This window comes from Musca autumnalis, unplaced genomic scaffold, assembly GCF_047663935.1.
Source record: "Musca autumnalis isolate F117 unplaced genomic scaffold, ASM4766393v1 scaffold_1, whole genome shotgun sequence".
Classification (NCBI taxonomy): domain Eukaryota; kingdom Metazoa; phylum Arthropoda; class Insecta; order Diptera; family Muscidae; genus Musca; species Musca autumnalis.
In genome coordinates this window covers 329,966,909-329,986,123 of record NW_027411644.1, presented here as the reverse complement: position 1 = coordinate 329,986,123, position 19,215 = coordinate 329,966,909, and the positions used below count along the sequence as shown (strand labels likewise).

Genomic DNA, 19,215 nt, shown 5'->3' with positions numbered 1-19,215 from the left:
TGACAATAGGTCTGTACGATAACTTTCCCTGCAATAATTACTCAGTCAGTTCCAGCAACCTCTCTCTCAGAGAATTTCACTCTCTCAAGCAAGAAAAATTCCAGAAAGTTATCGAACAACATTTTGCAAAAACTTTCAAGAAAGTCAGCTGTTTCCGAAAATGTGTGAAAATTGTTTTTGTTTCTTTTCATATTTTAAACCAAATAGAACAAAAACACAAATTTTAAAATTGCATATGACAACGCTTTAAAATCTAAAAAAGTGAAATTTTGAAATTTTCGATGTCAAAAGTGTTAACATTTCAAGTTGTTTACAAATTTTACGGGACAAATTTTCCCAGCAAAAATTTGCAAGTTCTCAGTCACAAAACTCTCCAAAAATCTCTCCAAACTCGCTCTCTTTTGCTGGATAATTTTGTTATCGAACAGCATTCAGTAAAATTTGTATGAATTTGTACAAATTTTGGGCCAGAACAGGTAAAGGCCAGAACAGAATCAATCGTCGCTTGCTTCCCCAAATATCAAATTATAAAGTAATGCCAGCGCCTCTTTGCAAATCCGCCTGCGTTCTCCCTTAGGAGGCTATGGCATTCCTTTATCCCAGCAAAAAGTTTGCATCCGCGGATGCAGTTGAATCACTAAAAGTGTTCAGTACAAGTGCTGTTGGAGTACATCTTTTCCTATGAATTCACTTATGAATTTTACAAGAGAGCGCGCGGCTAGAATGCTCTCCATTTTGCTTCCACAGCACACAGCTAGGATGCACTCCATTTCCGATCCAAATCACGGCTTAAGATGTAGTGCTTCGGATTGAATTTATATGCATTCTTCGGATTGCATTTTTAATCCGTCTAAAGCAAACCCGTTCGTAGGTATTGATATGGTTACGAAGTTTTTCGGCAAATCACACACACGCGACCCGAACGCAAAGTAAGAGAGCAAATGTTTTGATTTTTTTACTTCAGTCTTGTACTGAATTTTGGGTACACTGAAAAGATTTTGCAGTTGTACAGCAAATATGTGGAGGGAAGAATTTGAAAATGACTTTTTGTTTTGTATTAATATTTTTAATGACGCAGAATGCCTCGTCTGCAATGCAACAATAAAAAATGTATATAAACAAAGGAGAGGATTCGAAATGCGGTATATGTATGTATCTGTTTGCTTTGATGAAAGCACTGATATAAGGGACACAAGTCAAATGCTAATTTATATTAGAACACACTCAAAACGATATTGTAAATACTGTACCCAAAAAATAGGTTTTTTAGAAAAAATATCGCACTAAATTTTGGCCTTTGGCAGTAGATTACTCTGCTGCTGTGTGGGCTACATAATTAATATACATATCAGATTATGCGAAATCGCGAGTTCTTTAGTCCTATAATTGGTTTTTCGAAATATCCGAATGCGCGTCCCAGTTACATAAAAAATACAAAAAACACCTGAAATCCGGCTTCAAAATGTCAGCATCCATAAAAGGTGGATGCAGTGGAAATTTTGGAAAGTGATACATTAGAAGTGTAATCTTCATTTTGTATTCTCCAACTTTTACTTTGGACAGATGTCCGTCATTTGAATGGTTTAATCAGAAATCGAATAGCAATGTAAAAAACCTGTTTAGATTCAACGTGTTTTTACCTATGGTTTTTCCTTTACGCGGTCGTAACTACCACGTAAATTAAATTTTTTTGCTAAATTTTTGAGCTTTGTACAAAAACATCTAAATTAATCCAGTAATAGTCATAGTTACTGGCAAACTACAATAGTTCGCGTATTATAATAGTGCAAACCTTGGCTTCATGGAAACTAAAAAATTTTGACTTTTCCTCATATACACTTTCATACGGGCAAAATGTGCCTCATTGAAATAATGGTTTTAGACCCCAAGTATGTTTGGACGAAATGTGTTTCAGACAATTTGGAGTCGATTGAGCAATGTCCGTCCGTCTGTCTGTCTGTCTGGCTGGCTGGAGCGCACGATAACTCTCGAACGGATGAACCGATTCGGTTCAAATTTTGGCTTTCGTAATATTTTGCCCAAACTTAGTTTAAGTTCGAAGATGAGCTATATCGGTCCACTCCTTCCGGTACCTCCCCCACAAAAGTTCGGAAATGTTCGGAAAATTTGTGCGCACGATAACTCTTGAAGGGAGTAACCGATTTGGTACATACTTTGCCCATCGTGGAGCGTGTACCAGACTTAGATCAGGTTTTAATATGGACTCAATCGGTCCACTCCGTCGGGTACCTCCCACACAAAAATTTGGAAAAGTTCAGTTTAGGACCATCTCTCGAATCGCTTTGATTTTTGCTTTAGCTACTTGTATTCACTGCCCTCCATACGACGGTATAAGTTTCATCAGGGGCAAGTCCATACTTCCTGAGAAAATAGCCTGAAAGTTGCAAAAAAACCCCTGTGACACCGTGTGAGGAGGTTGGAGGGCAAAATAACTCTCGAACAGGTCTGCCGATTCGGTCCAAAGTTTGGCCTTAGTAATATTTTGTCCAAACATAGTTTAAGTTCGAAGATAAGCCATATCGGTCCACTCCTTCAGGTACCTCCCCCACAAAAGTTCAAAAATGTTCGGAAAAATTGTGCGTACGATAACTCTTGAAGAGAGTGGCCGAATTGGACCATACTTTACACATCCTAATATATCTACCAGATATAGATCAGGTTCAAATATGGACTATATTTGTCCACTCCATCCGGTACCTCCCACACAAAATTTCGGATACATGTTCACTTTTAGACCTGCTTTCGAATCACTTTGATTTTTGTTGAAGCAGCTTGCATTCGCTGCCTCAATTGCGATGGTAAAAGTTGTTTCAGGGGCAAGTCCATACTTCTTGAGCAAACAGCCCGACGGGTGTAAAAACCCCCTATGGCACCATATGTAGTGGCTGGAGATCCACTTCCATAATGGTCAATGTCGATCCATTCCTTTTTGTATCTTCTCCGCAAAACGTTTGATCTTTAATCCTAATCAACATTTTTGTCTGTTCAAACGCCCAAAATTTTTAAAACCCCCTAAATACATACGTGTTTTGGGAAAAAAAAGTTTCAATATATTCAGGCTGAAGGTATATCTCTGTCGGCAAAGCCGACTGATACTTTTTTACTTGTTTTTATTAATTTTCTCGTTTAGAGTTAAGCTTGATGATCTGAAATTATTTGCAAGTGAAAAAGGAAAGCCAAGGACTCGAAACCACATAGTCTGATTTTCTTTCATCATCCTAAAGTTTTTTATGTTATCTTCCATCACTAGTTCAGCTTTCGACATGGACTCCAACTCCACTACACTAAAAATTTCCGTCTTGTGAATTTCCGCAAAAATGTTCGCAACTTAAGTTGTTATTTCTTTATTTTATAAATAATTCTTCGAAATGTTTTCTATGTCTTTGGCAGTACCAAAGACCAACGACATAAATACAACAAGATAAGACTTTTAAAAACTACAATCTATTCTGCAAAAAGAGAAGTGATAATTATGGCGGCGTTGCCATATTGCAAAGACATAGAACAAATAAGACTAGACAAAATAGGCCTGTTCGATAACTTTGCAAGTAAAAAGTATTTGCAAGTTCTTGCAACTACTTGCAAGACTTCCCAGTTCTCTTATACTGAACAAGTTTGTTATCGAACAGCATTTTGTAAAAGTTTGTACAAATTTGTACAAACTTTTGAGTTATCGTACAGACCTAATGTATGCAACGAAACTATGTATAGAAACATTACCCTAATAGCCCGTTTCCACGGTACGTCGTTCGTTCTCTATTCGTTGTTCGACCCATAACTACGAATAAATTACTTATTTCCCCACACAAAATTCTATGAACGAACGACGATTTTTCTACGTTGTTCGATTAGAAATACTCTCTGAACGACGAAAAAGTATGTCCCATCCCTAACAAATGAGAGAATTTATCGAAAAAAATAATTATGACATGTCTAAATTCAAAATTAAAAAATTTGTAGAAAACACAAAAATTTTTAGAAAAAAGGAAAAAGATGAATGGAAATGAATGAACTAAACATGTTATATTGATGCAGAAGGAAGATGGATGTATTTCCTTCTTAATTCCACACACATTTCTTGTCCATTAGTTCAAAATCGCGTAGAAAATCAGAAACAAAAAGGAAACAAATAACTGAAAGTCTGTATACATAAACATTGTTTTGACATGTGTCTCTCTCTTTAATTTTAAAAATAGAAACATATAAGCTTTGTTCCTTTACTTTTTTAATGGTAAGAGTGGTAAAAGAGAAAAGTGTCAAAATTGTTCAAAATTGCTCTCTCATGAACATTTTTACCAGAAAAGTAAAGGAACGGAAAAATGGTAGATCCGGCAGCAATGTCAGAAAAAAACATAAAAAATCAATTTTCGTCTTTTATTCCACAATTTTTAATTTAGTGTTGTCAGTGTTCGACTTTTTCTTCGATTTTTCGTCCATTTTGTGAAATAATCGTCAAACAAAAGTCGAAAAATCAGTTCTGCCATTTTCTACCTGCAGAAATTTTGCTGGTAGCCTGTGGTAGAAGAGAAAGCCATTTTCGCTCTCTCTCGCCTCTCACTCTCTTAAAAATTGCTTCCAGTTTTGTCACTTTTCGGGGTTAAGGAACGCTTTGCAGGTTAAAAATGGTAACAAATGGTAACCTCAGGTAAGTAAAGGAACACAGCTGTAAAAAATATATTGAAAATGCAAAATTATTCAGAATTTATGGAAAAATGTATGAAATGTGTGTAGTTAAATATAGAAGATACATTTGAAGGAAAGTCTATTGCTTTTCCTATTCATTTAATGTATATTTTATGTGGTTTCGGTTAAAATTTCCGTGAAAACAAGGAAACAAAAATGAAGGAAATTTTGTTTATGTTTTTGTTAATGTCGTGGAAACGGGTTAATTCGTGTACGTCGTTCGAGAGGCAAACAACGTAATTGAAACGCTCGTGTGAACATGACATTAACAGGTTGCAGCTAATTCAAAATCGCAACCAAGGAGGAACATTTCATGTAAAGTGTACACACCGGCCAACAAAACTGACAGTCATCGAGGTCTATTTTGTTAATGTCAAAGTCTAGCTGAATAATTACTTTCCTAATCTCTAAATAATACTTTACATATTGTATATCAAGCAATATTAGCTAAACAAAAGTTTTTATTTGCCAGAAAATTGTAGCAAAAGTTCGTTGACTGTCAGTTTTGACTGATGGTGTGTACTCCCCTTAATGGTATCAGAAACGAAATTTATGAGTTCAAGGATCTATTCAAGAATAATTCCATGTCAATTGGATCGGTAAATTCGGTTAAATACGTAAAAATGTATAAAAGAAAAAAATTTTATTTCACCATATCGTAAAATAACATTATGTTAAATTAAAAAGCCATTCACTGAAGAATGATGACAAAAAATGTCTTATCTTGTTGTATTTATGGCAGTATGAAGAGGGGCTATCGTGTCACCTTGCATTAGTAAGAAGAAGAAGCTTTGAATGAGAAAAAAAACTAGGCAGGAAAAAACAAATACGCGAGTGCGAGTCCAATTTTTTTTACAAAACATCAAATTCAATCATGAAATAATTAAAATTGTCGTCACAGAAGGGGTAAATATTGTGAATTCATTAGGAATCCAATGGTGAAGATCGTGAACAGGGGAAATGTTGTAACACATCATCTTTTCAGCAATGTAAATAAGAAAAATAATGGAAGAAAGAAGTGGAAAAAAATTTTGTACCAACTAATAATAACAAAGTACAAAGTGAAAGTTGAAGTGTTTTTCTTTTTATAGCGAATTTGGCCTCTTTGTTTGTGTTTGGTTCAAATTAAAAGGAATGATGTGTAAAATTAATTGTTAAATCAAGTAAAAATAACATTTCATCATATTATTATTGGCAGTAGTTTGTTTCGGTCGGAGTACAGAGAGAAGGAAGAAGAAGCGAAAAGTAAGACGAGAATTGGTGTGAGTGACTAGTGTAAATACTTGGTTAGAAGGCTGAGACGCGAAGACGGGAATGAATGGCAAATAATTTGCAAAAATGTAAGTGCAAATTCAAATTCATTGCCTACCTTACAAGTGAAGGCGGAGGGCACCTCCAATTGTCGATTAAAAAAAAAGATGAGAGTCTCAAAAAGTACACACCAAAAAACAAAACATGGAATGAAGCAATTGAACAACATGAAAACAAAATATACACAGAGACGCCTACACCAAACTTGTCGTTTTAATTTTTGCCATTTTAGTGGAAGTGTTTTTATTTATAAACAAAACAGATTTGTCATAAGTGCGTTTGAATGGTTTGTGTAGTAATATAAATGAAGAGATGCGTATTTCGAATCCAAATCATTTGCTCGAAACAAAGACGACAATTGACCAGGAAGTTATTTGTTCAACCAATACCTTAATATAATGGTACCATGCCGTTGTGTTGTCATTGGGATGCTCTGATTCCTGTCAGTCAATGCAGAATCACAATGCTTTTATGAAGGTCAATTGTGACGTTTTGTTAAAAGCCAATTCTTTGAACTTTGAAATGTTCTTATTTCCCCGATGAGACTGCTCTACTTGCGTATAATTAAAAATATGGAGACATTGGCTTTATAAAATGGAACATTATGGAAGATTTAATTAATAGCAATGAATGTTAATTGCTTCTGCTTCTACAAATTTCTCAATTTGTCGATCTGACTACTTGGCAAATTGAGATATAATGGTTGAAGTTCAGTTCTAGGCGGGATCTGCACAATTCAATACCTTATGTTTTATAGAATCGATGATAGTACTAAAGATAGTCATGGTTTAATAGCAAATTGAATCAAAAGTCTTTTCTGGCTAAAATATTATTAAAGCTGTTCAAAATACAATTAATACACAGTCAACATTCAGATAATGTCATAAGTTACATGTCATATATTCTCAATGAAATCATAAGATGATAATTTTAATATTCCTTAATGTAAGAACAAGGGAGAATTCTCACATATCAATGAGTGCACCCCGATTCATATTAGCTCTATCATATGGTTTGTCGCCGAGTCGAATAGCTGAAATACTCAGAAAATGTCGCCAACATAATAATAATAATTGTTCCACAAACATCCCAGGCGGGACAGGGGAGACTTCTCTCATATCAATGAGTGCACCCCGATTCATATTAGCTCAATGATATGGGACCTACAGTTTATCGCCGAGTCGAACGGCGTGTCTAAGACACCACTTGTAGAGATGTTATACAAGGCTGAAATACTCAGAAAATGTCGCCAACATTACTGAAAAGTGTTTGATGTTGACTGGCCTGGGAATCGAACCCACGACATTTAGCGTGCAAGGCGGGTGTGCATACCATTGCACCACGGTTGCACCCAACATTACTGAGGCGTATTTTGTTGCCACCGTTGAAAATTTGACTTTGCCTGGCCAGGGAATCGAACCCAAGACCTTCAGTGTGCAAGGCGCCACGGTGGGACCCAAGAGAGAAGTCTCATTTGTCCTTGTATAACTTATTTGTATCAATTGCCAAAACTAACCACAATTTGTTAATAAGTCATTAACAACATAACAAAATTGTGCATTCAGCCATTGAATTGACGCAAACTAATTCAGAGAGGTGACCAAAATGGACCCAGTTATTTTCGAAATTAGTTTTATTGTAATTATTGTGTTTTTATTTATTATATTAGGTATATTAATCGAAAACTTCAGGTACACGAATAAAAATTGACCGACCAGCATGCTATAGCATTCACGTCACTTTGCATCACAATAAAAATGAATGCTAAAGCATTTACGTGTTAGGGAGCCTACCAAAATACTTGTTGAACATACTACATTCATTTTTACCAGCTAATGTTTTTATCTAAAGATGGGACAATTAAAAAAGAAAACACACGCTCAATATATTATGAAAACTAAATCAAAGTAAAAGTGAAATAAACAATCTGTTAAATGGCAAGGCGGCAAGGCAATGTCAAAAGATAAACTGTGACGTAATCATTTTCCTTTCTAGAGCTTGTCTGTTTTAAATAGAACAAGGACAGTCTATCATTTGTCTAGTTCTTGCCAACAAAAACAGTGGATAGGGAAAGTAAATGTTTGCTTGCATTGCATCAAAACATTGATAAATAAAATGTATAGTATATTGTAAAAAAGGGACGCCTCACAGTAATCCCATGATAGAGAATTAATTTCTTTTACTAGATAGTATACAATATTAAGCAATATAGACATTTAATTCAATTCTTTCTATATTTTAGCTCTTTGTCAACGATTCATCCCAAAAGTTTTATTAAGTTTTGGGAACATTACTAAAAGGAAGTTGTGTAGACGACATTTAAAAGCTGTCGAAGTTTGAATCGTTGAAACACAGACTTCACATTGGTATAAAAAGTCTATAAAAATATCCGTAGGCACAGCCACTGCTTTCAAAAAGCCGTTGCTGTTGTCTGAAAGACGGTTGTTGGAAAGTCCTTTCCACTGAAGGAAGAATAAAGAGAGCTTACATTTGAACATGTGCGACCCCGATTTGAAGAAACAGAAATGGACTTGCGACTATTGCACCTATGAAAACTTCCCCTCCGCCATAAAATGTACCATGTGTAAAGGCGTAAAACCTATGGTTAATGAGGATATATTTCGGTATGTATTTAAACGCCCATCTATGTCAATTACCGAGTAATAGTAATCGTTTTTTTTTTATTTCTTTTAGACTAAGCCCACCCCAAACATCCTATATTGGCGAAGGGGAGGCTCATGGTGCCGTAGCGGAAGTTATTGATTCCCAGCCAGTGGGTTTGATTGCTTGTTCACGTCAGGATACCCATAATGTGTCTGACGATGTGGTGACTAAAACTGATACCGATTGCAAGTGGTCGTGTAAAATGTGTACTTATATGAATTGGCCCCGCAGTATACGTTGTGTTCAATGTTATACCAAGAAAGGAGCTACAACAACAGACACAAGTCCCTCGCGAGAAATTGGAGCCACTTCAGTGTCAAGTCAGCGTTCTTCGCCCATAATGGCACATAGTGCAATGGAACGCGACATTATAGATACAAAATCATTCATAGACTCTTACTCCCCAGTAGAGGCGAGTAACAACCAGCATCACCTACAAGAGAGGCTTAGCAAAATGCAAATAGCAACAAATATTGAATCAGAAATGAATGCCAGCAATAGTGCGGCCAGTGCTGCGGGTGCGGCAGCAGCCGCTCAACGTTTAAGTCCAATCGAGGGATCGTCGACTATACATCTCAATAATCTCGCCAATAACACTTCAGTTCAGACACAATCCACCACCACCTGCTTATCATCCACCTCCGCAAATACACAACTAGCAACAAGTTACACCAAAAAATGGGCCTGCAATGTATGTTACAACGTTTTTCAGTAATTGCTCTTGTATTAACCATTCTTTTCTTTTCAGACTTGTACTTATGAAAATTTCCCAAAAAGTCTCAAATGTTCCATGTGTGGCAATCCTCGTGATAATAACAGTGCATGTTCTGCCACTGCCAATAATAGCATTGAAAATAATGCCAGTGCAGCCGGTGGCGGTGGAGGAGTCCTTGGAAATAGTAGTAATAATCAAAATAATATAACCTGTAGTAGTGATAAAATGAATGATACCGTCTCATCGAATAATTCCTTTAACAAACAACAAAATATTTACCAACTTGGTAAGAACGCAGCGGTGCCGAAAATAGGTTTAAACTGGAGATAGTCACTACATGTTTTACTATTTACAGGTTCTGATACTATAAATAACTGTGATACAATGCAAGAACGCCAGGAACGTCGAATACGACAAATAAGACGTCAAGTTGACTGGCAATGGTTGAATGCTTGTTTAGGTAATTCGAGATATTCAACTGATTAGAATCCAAAGTTTGAAATAAATTATTATATTTTCACTAGGCGTGGTGGAGAATAACTACAGTGCTGTCGAAGCGTATCTTTCATGTGGCGGCAATCCGGCCCGATCCTTAACCAGCACTGAAATTGCAGCTCTCAACCGTAACTCCGCATTCGATGTGGGACATACGTTAATCCACCTGGCTATACGATTTCATCGGGAAGAAATGCTGCCCATGTTATTAGCACAAATTTCAGGTTCTGGTCCGGGTATTAAACGAGTACCATCGTATGTTGCACCCGACCTTGCCTCCGATATTCGCCGACATTTTGCCAATATGTTGCGCATGCGAAAATCTATGTTTCCCTGTACCTATGTTCAGGAACATGCCACATTTGTATTACCAGCTGAAATTGAAGAATTGCCCTTACCCATTCAAGAGCAGCTGTATGATGAACTTTTAGATCGTGATGCCCAAAAACAATTGGAGAATCCACCGCCGGCCTTAAATTGGTCTTTGGAGATAACAGCACGCCTGGGATCGCGCCTAATGGTATTGTGGAATCGTAGTGCCGGCGACTGTCTCTTAGATTCTGCTATGCAGGCCACTTGGGGAGTCTTTGATAGAGATAATATATTACGCAGGGCATTAGCAGATAGTTTACATCAATGTGCACCCATGTAAGTGTATTGGATATCATATCTCGCTGTATCCTCATTAGGTTTCTTATTACTACCTCAGATTTTATTCTCGCTGGAAAGAGTATGAAATGGTGCAGGCATCTATGTTACATTTTACATTAGAAGAGGCCCAATGGCAAGAAGACTGGTCCACATTGCTGTCGCTAGCTAGCCAGCCAGGAGCATCATTGGAACAATTGCATATTTTTGCTTTGGCCCATATTTTAAGAAGGCCCATCATAGTTTATGGTGTTAAGTATGTGAAAAGTTTTCGAGGAGAAGACATAGGATTTGCTAGATTCGAAGGTGAGTGGGTTTCGTCTTTTAATAAAAAACTCATGTGTTTTCCATATGTATTGAACTTGTGAGTAAAACTAAACTACATTTCAGGTTTATATTTACCGTTATTTTGGGATCAAAACTTCTGCATAAAATCGCCAATTGCTTTAGGTTATACCAGGGGACATTTTAGTGCATTGGTACCAATGGAACCATATGCGCGAATTGATTTGCGTCGCGATGAACCGGAGGATGTTACTTATTTACCATTAATGGATTGTGAATCGAAACTATTGCCAATACATTTTCTCAAGCAATCTGAAGTAAGTATTTCATTTAAATACTCTGTAAAAATTTAGAAAATTGCCACCAAAGGCCAAAATGGTTTCATTCTATCAAAATACAATTTATATGTTGATGGAAAGTACTTCTGTCGCGTTTGTTTATAAGACATGGCCTTCATTCAAAGTGCTCATTTTGTTTCGGTTGATGTTGTTAATCTTACAAAAAATAAGAAATTAAAAAAAAAAAACAGTTCTTCATTGTTGTCACCATTCTTTAGAGCTTCTATCTTCCGATCACTTATGGAAATTTGTCATTTATCTCGTATAGATGGGTCGAGAAGAAGCTATAATGCGCCAATGGCTTGATGTTTGTGTTACCGACGGCGGATTATTGGTGGCCCAGCAAAAACTACGCAAGCGTCCTCTACTAGTTGCCCAAATGCTGGAAGAGTGGTTAAATCATTATCGTAGAATAGCGTAAGTAAGAATACAAATATGAATGTACGATCATTTGTGTGACTTCTCTTTTTTCTCTAGTCAAGTTATCACAGCTCCTTTTGTACGCAGACACCAGCAAATAGGTTATTCTAGCGATGGCGATTCGGACGAGGAGTAAACAAAGAGGGAATATGTCGGCTGGAGTCAATAAGTAACCACACTTCAAACACATTTTGCATAGATAAGTATATTGAAGATACAATTAATATATTTGATATATAAACAAAATTAAATGAAATTTTTCGTAGTGAATTTTTTGAAATAGTTAACTAAACTCTTAAAGAAAAGATAACAACATTAAATGCATTATTTAAAAATTATTGAAAGAAGTTATAGGAAAACCAGAAACAAAAATACAAAAATTCTTTTAAAGAACCCCAAAAGAAAAATAGAAGCCACAACAGAACCCCATGTACGAATTACTTAAAAAGATATACATATAATTTTTATTGGATACAAATTCATTATACAAGGGAGCAAATGAAAACAAAATCAGAGCGAAATTTGTAATGGTACGAAACGAAGCGGATTCAAGTATTAAAACTGAAATGGTAGCAGAAATAAAAATTAAAATGTCCTCCAAGCATGTTTTAGTTGTTAAAATCTAGCAAAATTCTATGCCCCAATATTTCCCAATGACTACTCCTCCACCACCTGTACAACAACACACAAAATCCATTCGTTCACAAGGTTATGAAATGGATAATTACAAACTGTGTGTCACCAGTGCCCGTTATCCGTTTTAAATGAAAAAAACTAAACATTTTTAAAAGCAGTAAATAATAAATAGATTATACAAAGAAAACAAAAAACTCTTTTTTTAACCGTACATTATTAATGAAGAGAATATGTATTTAAGATGTGAAATATTTAATAGTTATATTATCGTATATTATTTTATTTCTTTGAACTTTTCAAAATGATTAAATTGATAATAATATTATTAAACGAAAATTGAGAAGATGAAAACGTTGATGATGCAGAGGAAAAGGGTTAGACGTAAATTATATTATTAAACACAAAGAGTTATTTTTGTTGGTAATGTTATTAAATAATAAATAAATAAATATAAAAAGAGAGAGAAAAAACAGATTAAGTTAAATACTTACAGAAAAAACTATATGCAAAAATACACAAATAAAACATTGAATCATGTTAAAGACAAAATGTAATTGCATTGGAGTAAGTTAAATGGAGTAAGTTTTTCGTTTTCGTATTATAAAAATACATACTAGCAGGTAAGGTTTACTTAAGTTACTTAACGTCCCTTTTCGCATAATTTTGATATTTACGGAAGAAGTATGATGGTAAATGACAATGACGTTCTGTTTAGACATCATTTTTTAGATATGTTGTAACTTCTTAACAAAAATATTATAAGAACAAAATTATGAACCCCAATGATACAGGGGGTTATCATGAACGGCAATTCCCCGTGAATTTTTTCACTTTCTCCCTTAAGTAGCAACGGCGGAAAGACGAAACTCACGGGGAAATTTCATTCATGATAACCCCCACAGACAAATTGTCGACTAGGCCCAGGTTTTGGAGTAGCCTCCACATAACGGTACTCCCGACTTCATGGGTCTAGTTACAGTTTGACAAGTAATTGTTTTCAAACTGAGAAAACGAACACTTTTCTTCATACATTAATTGCTAAAAAATTACAAATAGTTGTGATAAAAATGTCGGGTTTTTTGCAAAAATTAGTTGGTCGACTTATTTAAGACCAAAATGAATGGATAAATAAAAAATTAACCCGCTTAGTTCAACAATAATAACCAAAAGAATAACACTGTAAAGGGGAGATTAATGCCTTTCGAACAAGCCATAGATTTTTAAAATCGGTTAACAAATGGCTATGTAATAGTGGTTTAAGTGTGACAAAAACGCATTAAAAAACAGTAAAATGTTTTTCCTTGTGCTCTAGGCTGCGTAAATGACACCTAACATTACAATTATATACAGTTAGCAAGTAGGAAATTTAGTTGGCTTTCCAAAATGGGAAAAACCAAGAAAAGCCGTTGAAAAATTAATGCGTTATGGCATGTAATGCAAGGTGCCAAGAAAATGTTTTCAAAATGTAATTTAGGTTCCAAAATACCCCATGTTTTCGGTAAATGCTTAAAAATCATGACATTTTATGAATTTCATTCTTAACAAGGATTAGTTGCTAACAAGTATCAGCAATATTAGGCATGGGATATCCTCACTAAGAGGGTTACCATATGGATAAAGGGGTATCAGATCATATTGCATGTAAACAACGTCCTATAGTTGGTTTACCAAGATGGTATGACATCAATTACGGGGTCGATCATCGATAACAATTATCGTTGAGTGGCGTTGCCAGTTGTCACAATTGATCTACGTATGGCAACTCTCAACTGAAGTTGCGAATCTCAGTTGACGAAGCGGCTGTTTTTCAGCAACCACAAATTTTCAGTTGCAGTAAACATTTTCGAAGAAACAAGAAGTAAAATAGAAGGAAAAATAAAGAATTTGTTAACAATTATTGATTCTTTGCATCATTAATTAATTTTGTGTATCAATATGGTGAAAATAACGACAAAGCAGCAGTTCGAAATATTAATTGATAAACTGAGTGAAAATCCAAACTTAGCCCGAGGAGTTCAGGAGTTTTGGTGAAACCAAAGCCACAGCGGATGAAGCGTGGAGGTCCATTTCGGACAGTTTGAACAGCCATGAACCTCCAACACGAACACCTGAAGAGTGGCAGAGTCTGGATTCACTTTAAAGCAAAGTTGAAAAAGAAATGCCTCAAAATAAAATAAACTTCAACGACACTGGTGGTGGTCCATCACAATAAGTGAATTTATCGCCTTTGGAGCGGACAGCAGCAAATCTTTTGCAAATTAATTTGGTGACAAATACAGTAGGTTCAGTTTAAGTACAAATGACGAACATCCTCCTACATTTCGTTTTTGAATAAAAATGTTTTTTTTTTGCCTTTTTTCCTCCTCTGTCAACTTCGAAACACACAATTTGTCCTCCATGGGACTTTTGGAAACTTCCGTCCTCAAAGAATCGCAACGCTGCGCACACCTTTAAAAGTGGGGGTATTGCTGTTGATCTGTAACTTAATTTGAAGTCATCCTTTAACGTTTCCACAACGTAAACTACGGCATCCTTTGGCAATCAAAAATACGCCTTAAACCTGAAATAATTTACTGATTATACAGATCTTTCCACATGATCATCAGCTTACAGTGCAGATGGCAATTCCAATGGATTCGACTTGTTCCTCAAATTTCTTCTAATAGATGCAATGTCCTGTACATTTTCTTCATCATCAAAAAATAATTCCACCGAACTTATCATTTTTTGTAAAACTTGACGATCCGAAGATTCAATGGGCAGGTTATATTCCAATCTTGGGTTGTTTTCCAAATTTGCTCGAAAACTCAGCCAAAATATTAAAATATTGACCAGAATACACAAAAGAGTTATCCAAAGCGCAATTATTTTTAAAATGTTTTTATTTTTTTTGGCGAATAGAGGTCACATGTTTGAAAAAACACTGATCGATAACATGTTTATCGACCACCCAGTTGAGTTGACATTAATGGTACAACATTTCGTCTCAGTCGCGCAGACAACTGACAACGCAACTCAAGTTTAGTGGCAATACAAGATAGACCCATACAATGAATATTTCCTACAGCAGAACTCGATCAGGAGGGTTGCCAGATCGACTAAAAATGTACCAGGTCTTAATAACCGTATATTGGACCTCCAAGGACCACAATTAGATCTTAAAAGAGAATTATTTAACCGAAATTTAATTTAGGGATAATGATATTCACTAAAACAATCCAAAATATAACCAAGAAGTACAAAAATCGGTTAGAAATACATATATCTTCCATAATATGGAATATGAATATACTGTCTATGTTACACACACAAAAATTTATTTATGATCAAAAATTATGGATCTACATGTCCACATAACATAAAAGTCATAAAAATCCTTAATTGGAAAAAATCGCGGGGAAAATCCCACGATTTTATTGGACATTCATTCATTTTGCAATTATTTAGTTGACATGGTACCAGGTACCTATCCATTTTGTCCGTTGTTTTTGTTATTTCCGACCGATTTCTGCATTTATTGGCTTGATGTTGTCATTATCAAGTAAATCATAATTGTCCAACATTATTGAAAGAATTACTTGTAGTAATTCCTAATTAAATATCTAAATTTTTAAAAATTCATCGTTTGCAATAATTTAGTTGACTAACTGTATTTGTTGTCGGTTTAAAGAAGAAACATAAAATAAGTATTGTTACGGAATTAGATTTAACTAATCTCCTTGTAGACGTTGTTTTATTCCCCAGTACGATTTGTACCAAATAAAACAGGGTTCTGTGGATATTATGACCGTGTTTATTTATTAATATAAAGTGGTTTTCACTGGGCTGATTTGGTCAGTTATGTGATGGAATAAATAAAACTAATTTATTTCATTATCTACTCAACGTTTCGTTGGCGACTTTCCAACTTCTTCAGGAGTTTTTATTAGAAAATCCTATTGACAAAAATACAATGTTTGTTTTATACAGCTTTTTGATCATTGGTTTAATTTACTTACAATTAGTTTTTATAGCATTTCCAATAATTATTATTCTTGTTATATAAAAAACGGGACTTCACAACACAGATTTTGTATAATTTAAAAAAAAATAATTACTAATAATGTATAAAAAATATTGCAGCAAATCCTTAACCTAAATCACAGAACCGTATGAACTTAAATGATTGCAACAGAATATTGCAATTTAGTATTGTCTTTGTCCTCTTTGGTGTTGATGGACTTATATATTCTCTCTTGAATACGTAAACTTTCAAGAGTATATCTTTTATTTTCTCTTTGTTCTCTGTCCAGTATTTTGACATTTGAGAAATTAGCGTTGTGTCCAAATTCTTTAATATGTTGTGATAGTGCTGTGCTTTCTTTTCCTTTCCTCACATCTGCTTCATGTTCATTTATTCTTGTGTTTAGCGTTCTTTTTGTTGTACCCACGTACACTTTATTACATGGCTCTCCTTCTTTTCCATTGCAAGTTATTTCGTAAACAACATTGCACTGTTTTAATTTGTCGCTTCTGTTTCGTTTTGAAAATAGTCTATGTAAAGTGTCATTTGATTTGTATGCTATGGTGGCTTGGCTTTCGTTTGTTGTTGTTATTGTTCTTAATGCATTTCTATCTGTCAATTTCGGTATGAATGGGAGACTGTAAAAATGTGTGGATTCTTTGTAATTGCTTTTTTGTTGATGGTATTTTAGGCTTTTCAATTTTTTATCTATTAATTTGTTTATTGTATGTTTCGGATAATTGTTTTTCAGTAATATCTCTGTGATTCTGTTTTTATTAATATTTTCGTATTCCTCATTGCTAAGGAAAAATATTTTATTTATTAGGTTATTAGCTGTATTTATTTTCATTGATTTCGGCTGGGTTGAGTTGTAATTGATCATTCGGCCGGAAGAAGTTGGTTTGCTGTACCAGTTTGTTTTAATTTGGTCTTTGTCTCTGATGATTGTCATATCTAGATATGGTAATTTATTGTTAATCTCCATTTCTACAGTGAATTGCAGTTTATTATGATAAGAGTTGAGAAGTTTTAATGTTGTTTCCATGTATTTTCTGTCTATTATGGCAAATATATCGTCAACGTATTTTGATATAAGTTTTATTTGTATGTTTTTTTGTCTTAATTCCTTTAATACTTCATCCAATAGAGTGTCTAAAACAATGTCGGCAATTGTTGGCGATAGTGGATTGCCCATTGGCATACCATATGTTTGAGTATATATAGTTTCGTCGTACTTAAAGTAGTTGTTGTCTATTAGACAAAATTGCAAGAGCCCCAAGAATCTTCGTTTAGGAATTGTCGTGTGTTTTTGTAGGATTTCCCACTTGTCAAGTATGTTCTTAATCGCTAAGGCCGCCATCAGACCATCTGCTTTTTCACATGTATGTAGTCACTTTGGGTATACTAATATACAGAACAGCTGATCCCATACATGTGAAAAAGCAGATGGTCTGATGGCGGCCTAAATGTATCGGTATATTCGTAAACAATGATACTACGTCGAATGATACAAGTATGTCGTCTTTATCCAAACTTATTTCGTTTAATTTTTCTTTGAGTTCCATAGAGTTTTTTATAATATAGTCCATTGAGATGATGTTTTTGAGTATTTTTCCTATGTATTGGGACATGTTGTAACAGGGTACTTTTCGTTCGTTTTAGATTACGTTTCTACAATGCTTTATTTACTTTATTACACTTATTCGGAACCGACTTTAATTACTAAGCACACAGCAAGTCTCTAGTTAGCACGCAGCACTTCTTTAACCGATTTGTTCAGTTCAACGCTTAAAACACAACTCAACTCATGTTGCCGTTCCTACCGCTATTTATATCCAAAATCTCCTTGGTCTAGAATTATCCAGTAATCTGGCAACTTCTCGAATCTGTGCATCGAACACACAGACGCACATTCGCACTAAGCGAACAACCATACTCACATACATACAAGTAGACCAGCACAGTAATGACGTAATTACAACAACAAACAAATACACGAAATACGAGAAGTAGAAACTAAACGATAATTACATGATTATGGCAAAACAAAATAAAAGCACATTAATGAAAGGTAAAGTAACATCTAGAATAATGAAGAGAGTTCTACATGGTAGTTGTTGTTGCTTAAATAAAGTAACTGCGTAATAAAACTTTACGTTACAATTCAAATTTTTAAATTAACGGAAATTAAACTAAACTAACTTAAAACTATCAGTTACATTCGTAACATTGCCTCCCGCTTAAGCCTGTTCGTCCCGAATAGGCACAGTTCCCTCTCTGTGGTATGGGCATTGGTAACACACTGCCTCCCGCTTAAGCCTGTTCCTCTTGACTAGACGCAGTTCTCGTTCCGTAGTGGTAGCAACCGATTTAGATGTACCCTCTACTGCGTCAGCTTTGGACTTTTGCTCTTCTGAACGACGTTGCTTTCTCTCCAGGAATCTTGACGTTATACCTTCTTTCTTTGTGGTCACCTTCCTAAGTGCCACCTGGTCTTCATCGGACTTGTCCTTCCTTGTTGTACGGCCGCTTTTCGATGGACCTTTCCTCGACGTACATCTTCGCTTTTTCCTCCTCGTTGCGAGATTTTTCCACTTTCCTACGGGCCATTTGTCGGCGGCTTCCACCTTCAGCGTACGGACATCGATCTCGCCGGATTCTGCCTTTGGGCGATGTTTGCTTTTCTCGTTGTAGCCCACACTTATCGGTATTTCTACATTGGACCAAGTCATCACACGGTGCTTTATGTCCAGGTTGATATCGAAGGCAATCATGAAGTCTACACCAAGTATAACTTCGTCCACAATATCGGCCACTATAAAATCGAAATTTACCGATTTCCTACCCATACTCAGCCTTTGGTAGGCCTTTCCATGCACCGTTGTAGTCTCGCCTGTGGCCGTCCGCAACTTGACTCCATTTAACGGCAATACCTTCCCTTTTACCAAATCCGGTCTAATAATGGACTTTGTTGCACCGGTGTCTAATGTCAAGGT

General features: G+C 35.4%; 1 protein-coding gene and 1 long non-coding RNA gene across 10 annotated transcripts; one reads left to right on the top strand and one right to left on the bottom strand.

Moving 5' to 3' along the window:
* Positions 1-5,430: 5,430 nt before the first annotated feature.
* trbd (ubiquitin thioesterase trabid) lies at positions 5,431-12,765 on the top strand. 9 transcript variants are annotated; one of them, XM_073963393.1, is made up of 11 exons: positions 5,474-5,610; positions 5,906-6,044; positions 8,258-8,639; positions 8,710-9,370; positions 9,428-9,680; positions 9,750-9,854; positions 9,919-10,537; positions 10,599-10,843; positions 10,928-11,139; positions 11,429-11,577; positions 11,638-12,765. In XM_073963393.1, exons 3-11 carry the CDS (start codon positions 8,512-8,514, stop codon positions 11,714-11,716), a joined length of 2,451 nt encoding a protein of 816 aa, XP_073819494.1. In that variant the 5' UTR covers positions 5,474-5,610; positions 5,906-6,044; positions 8,258-8,511; the 3' UTR covers positions 11,717-12,765. The 9 variants fall into 9 exon arrangements, with proteins under 9 accessions (XP_073819488.1, XP_073819494.1, XP_073819491.1 ...); XM_073963390.1 differs by having other exon boundaries at positions 5,903-6,044; XM_073963388.1 differs by having other exon boundaries at positions 5,796-6,044.
* On the bottom strand, positions 11,791-15,141 carry LOC141390449 (uncharacterized). Its single transcript, XR_012409359.1, has 2 exons — positions 14,828-15,141; positions 11,791-14,776 (listed from the first exon to the last, which is right to left on the bottom strand). It is a non-coding gene; the product is annotated as an uncharacterized lncRNA (long non-coding RNA).
* Positions 15,142-19,215: the final 4,074 nt, after the last annotated feature.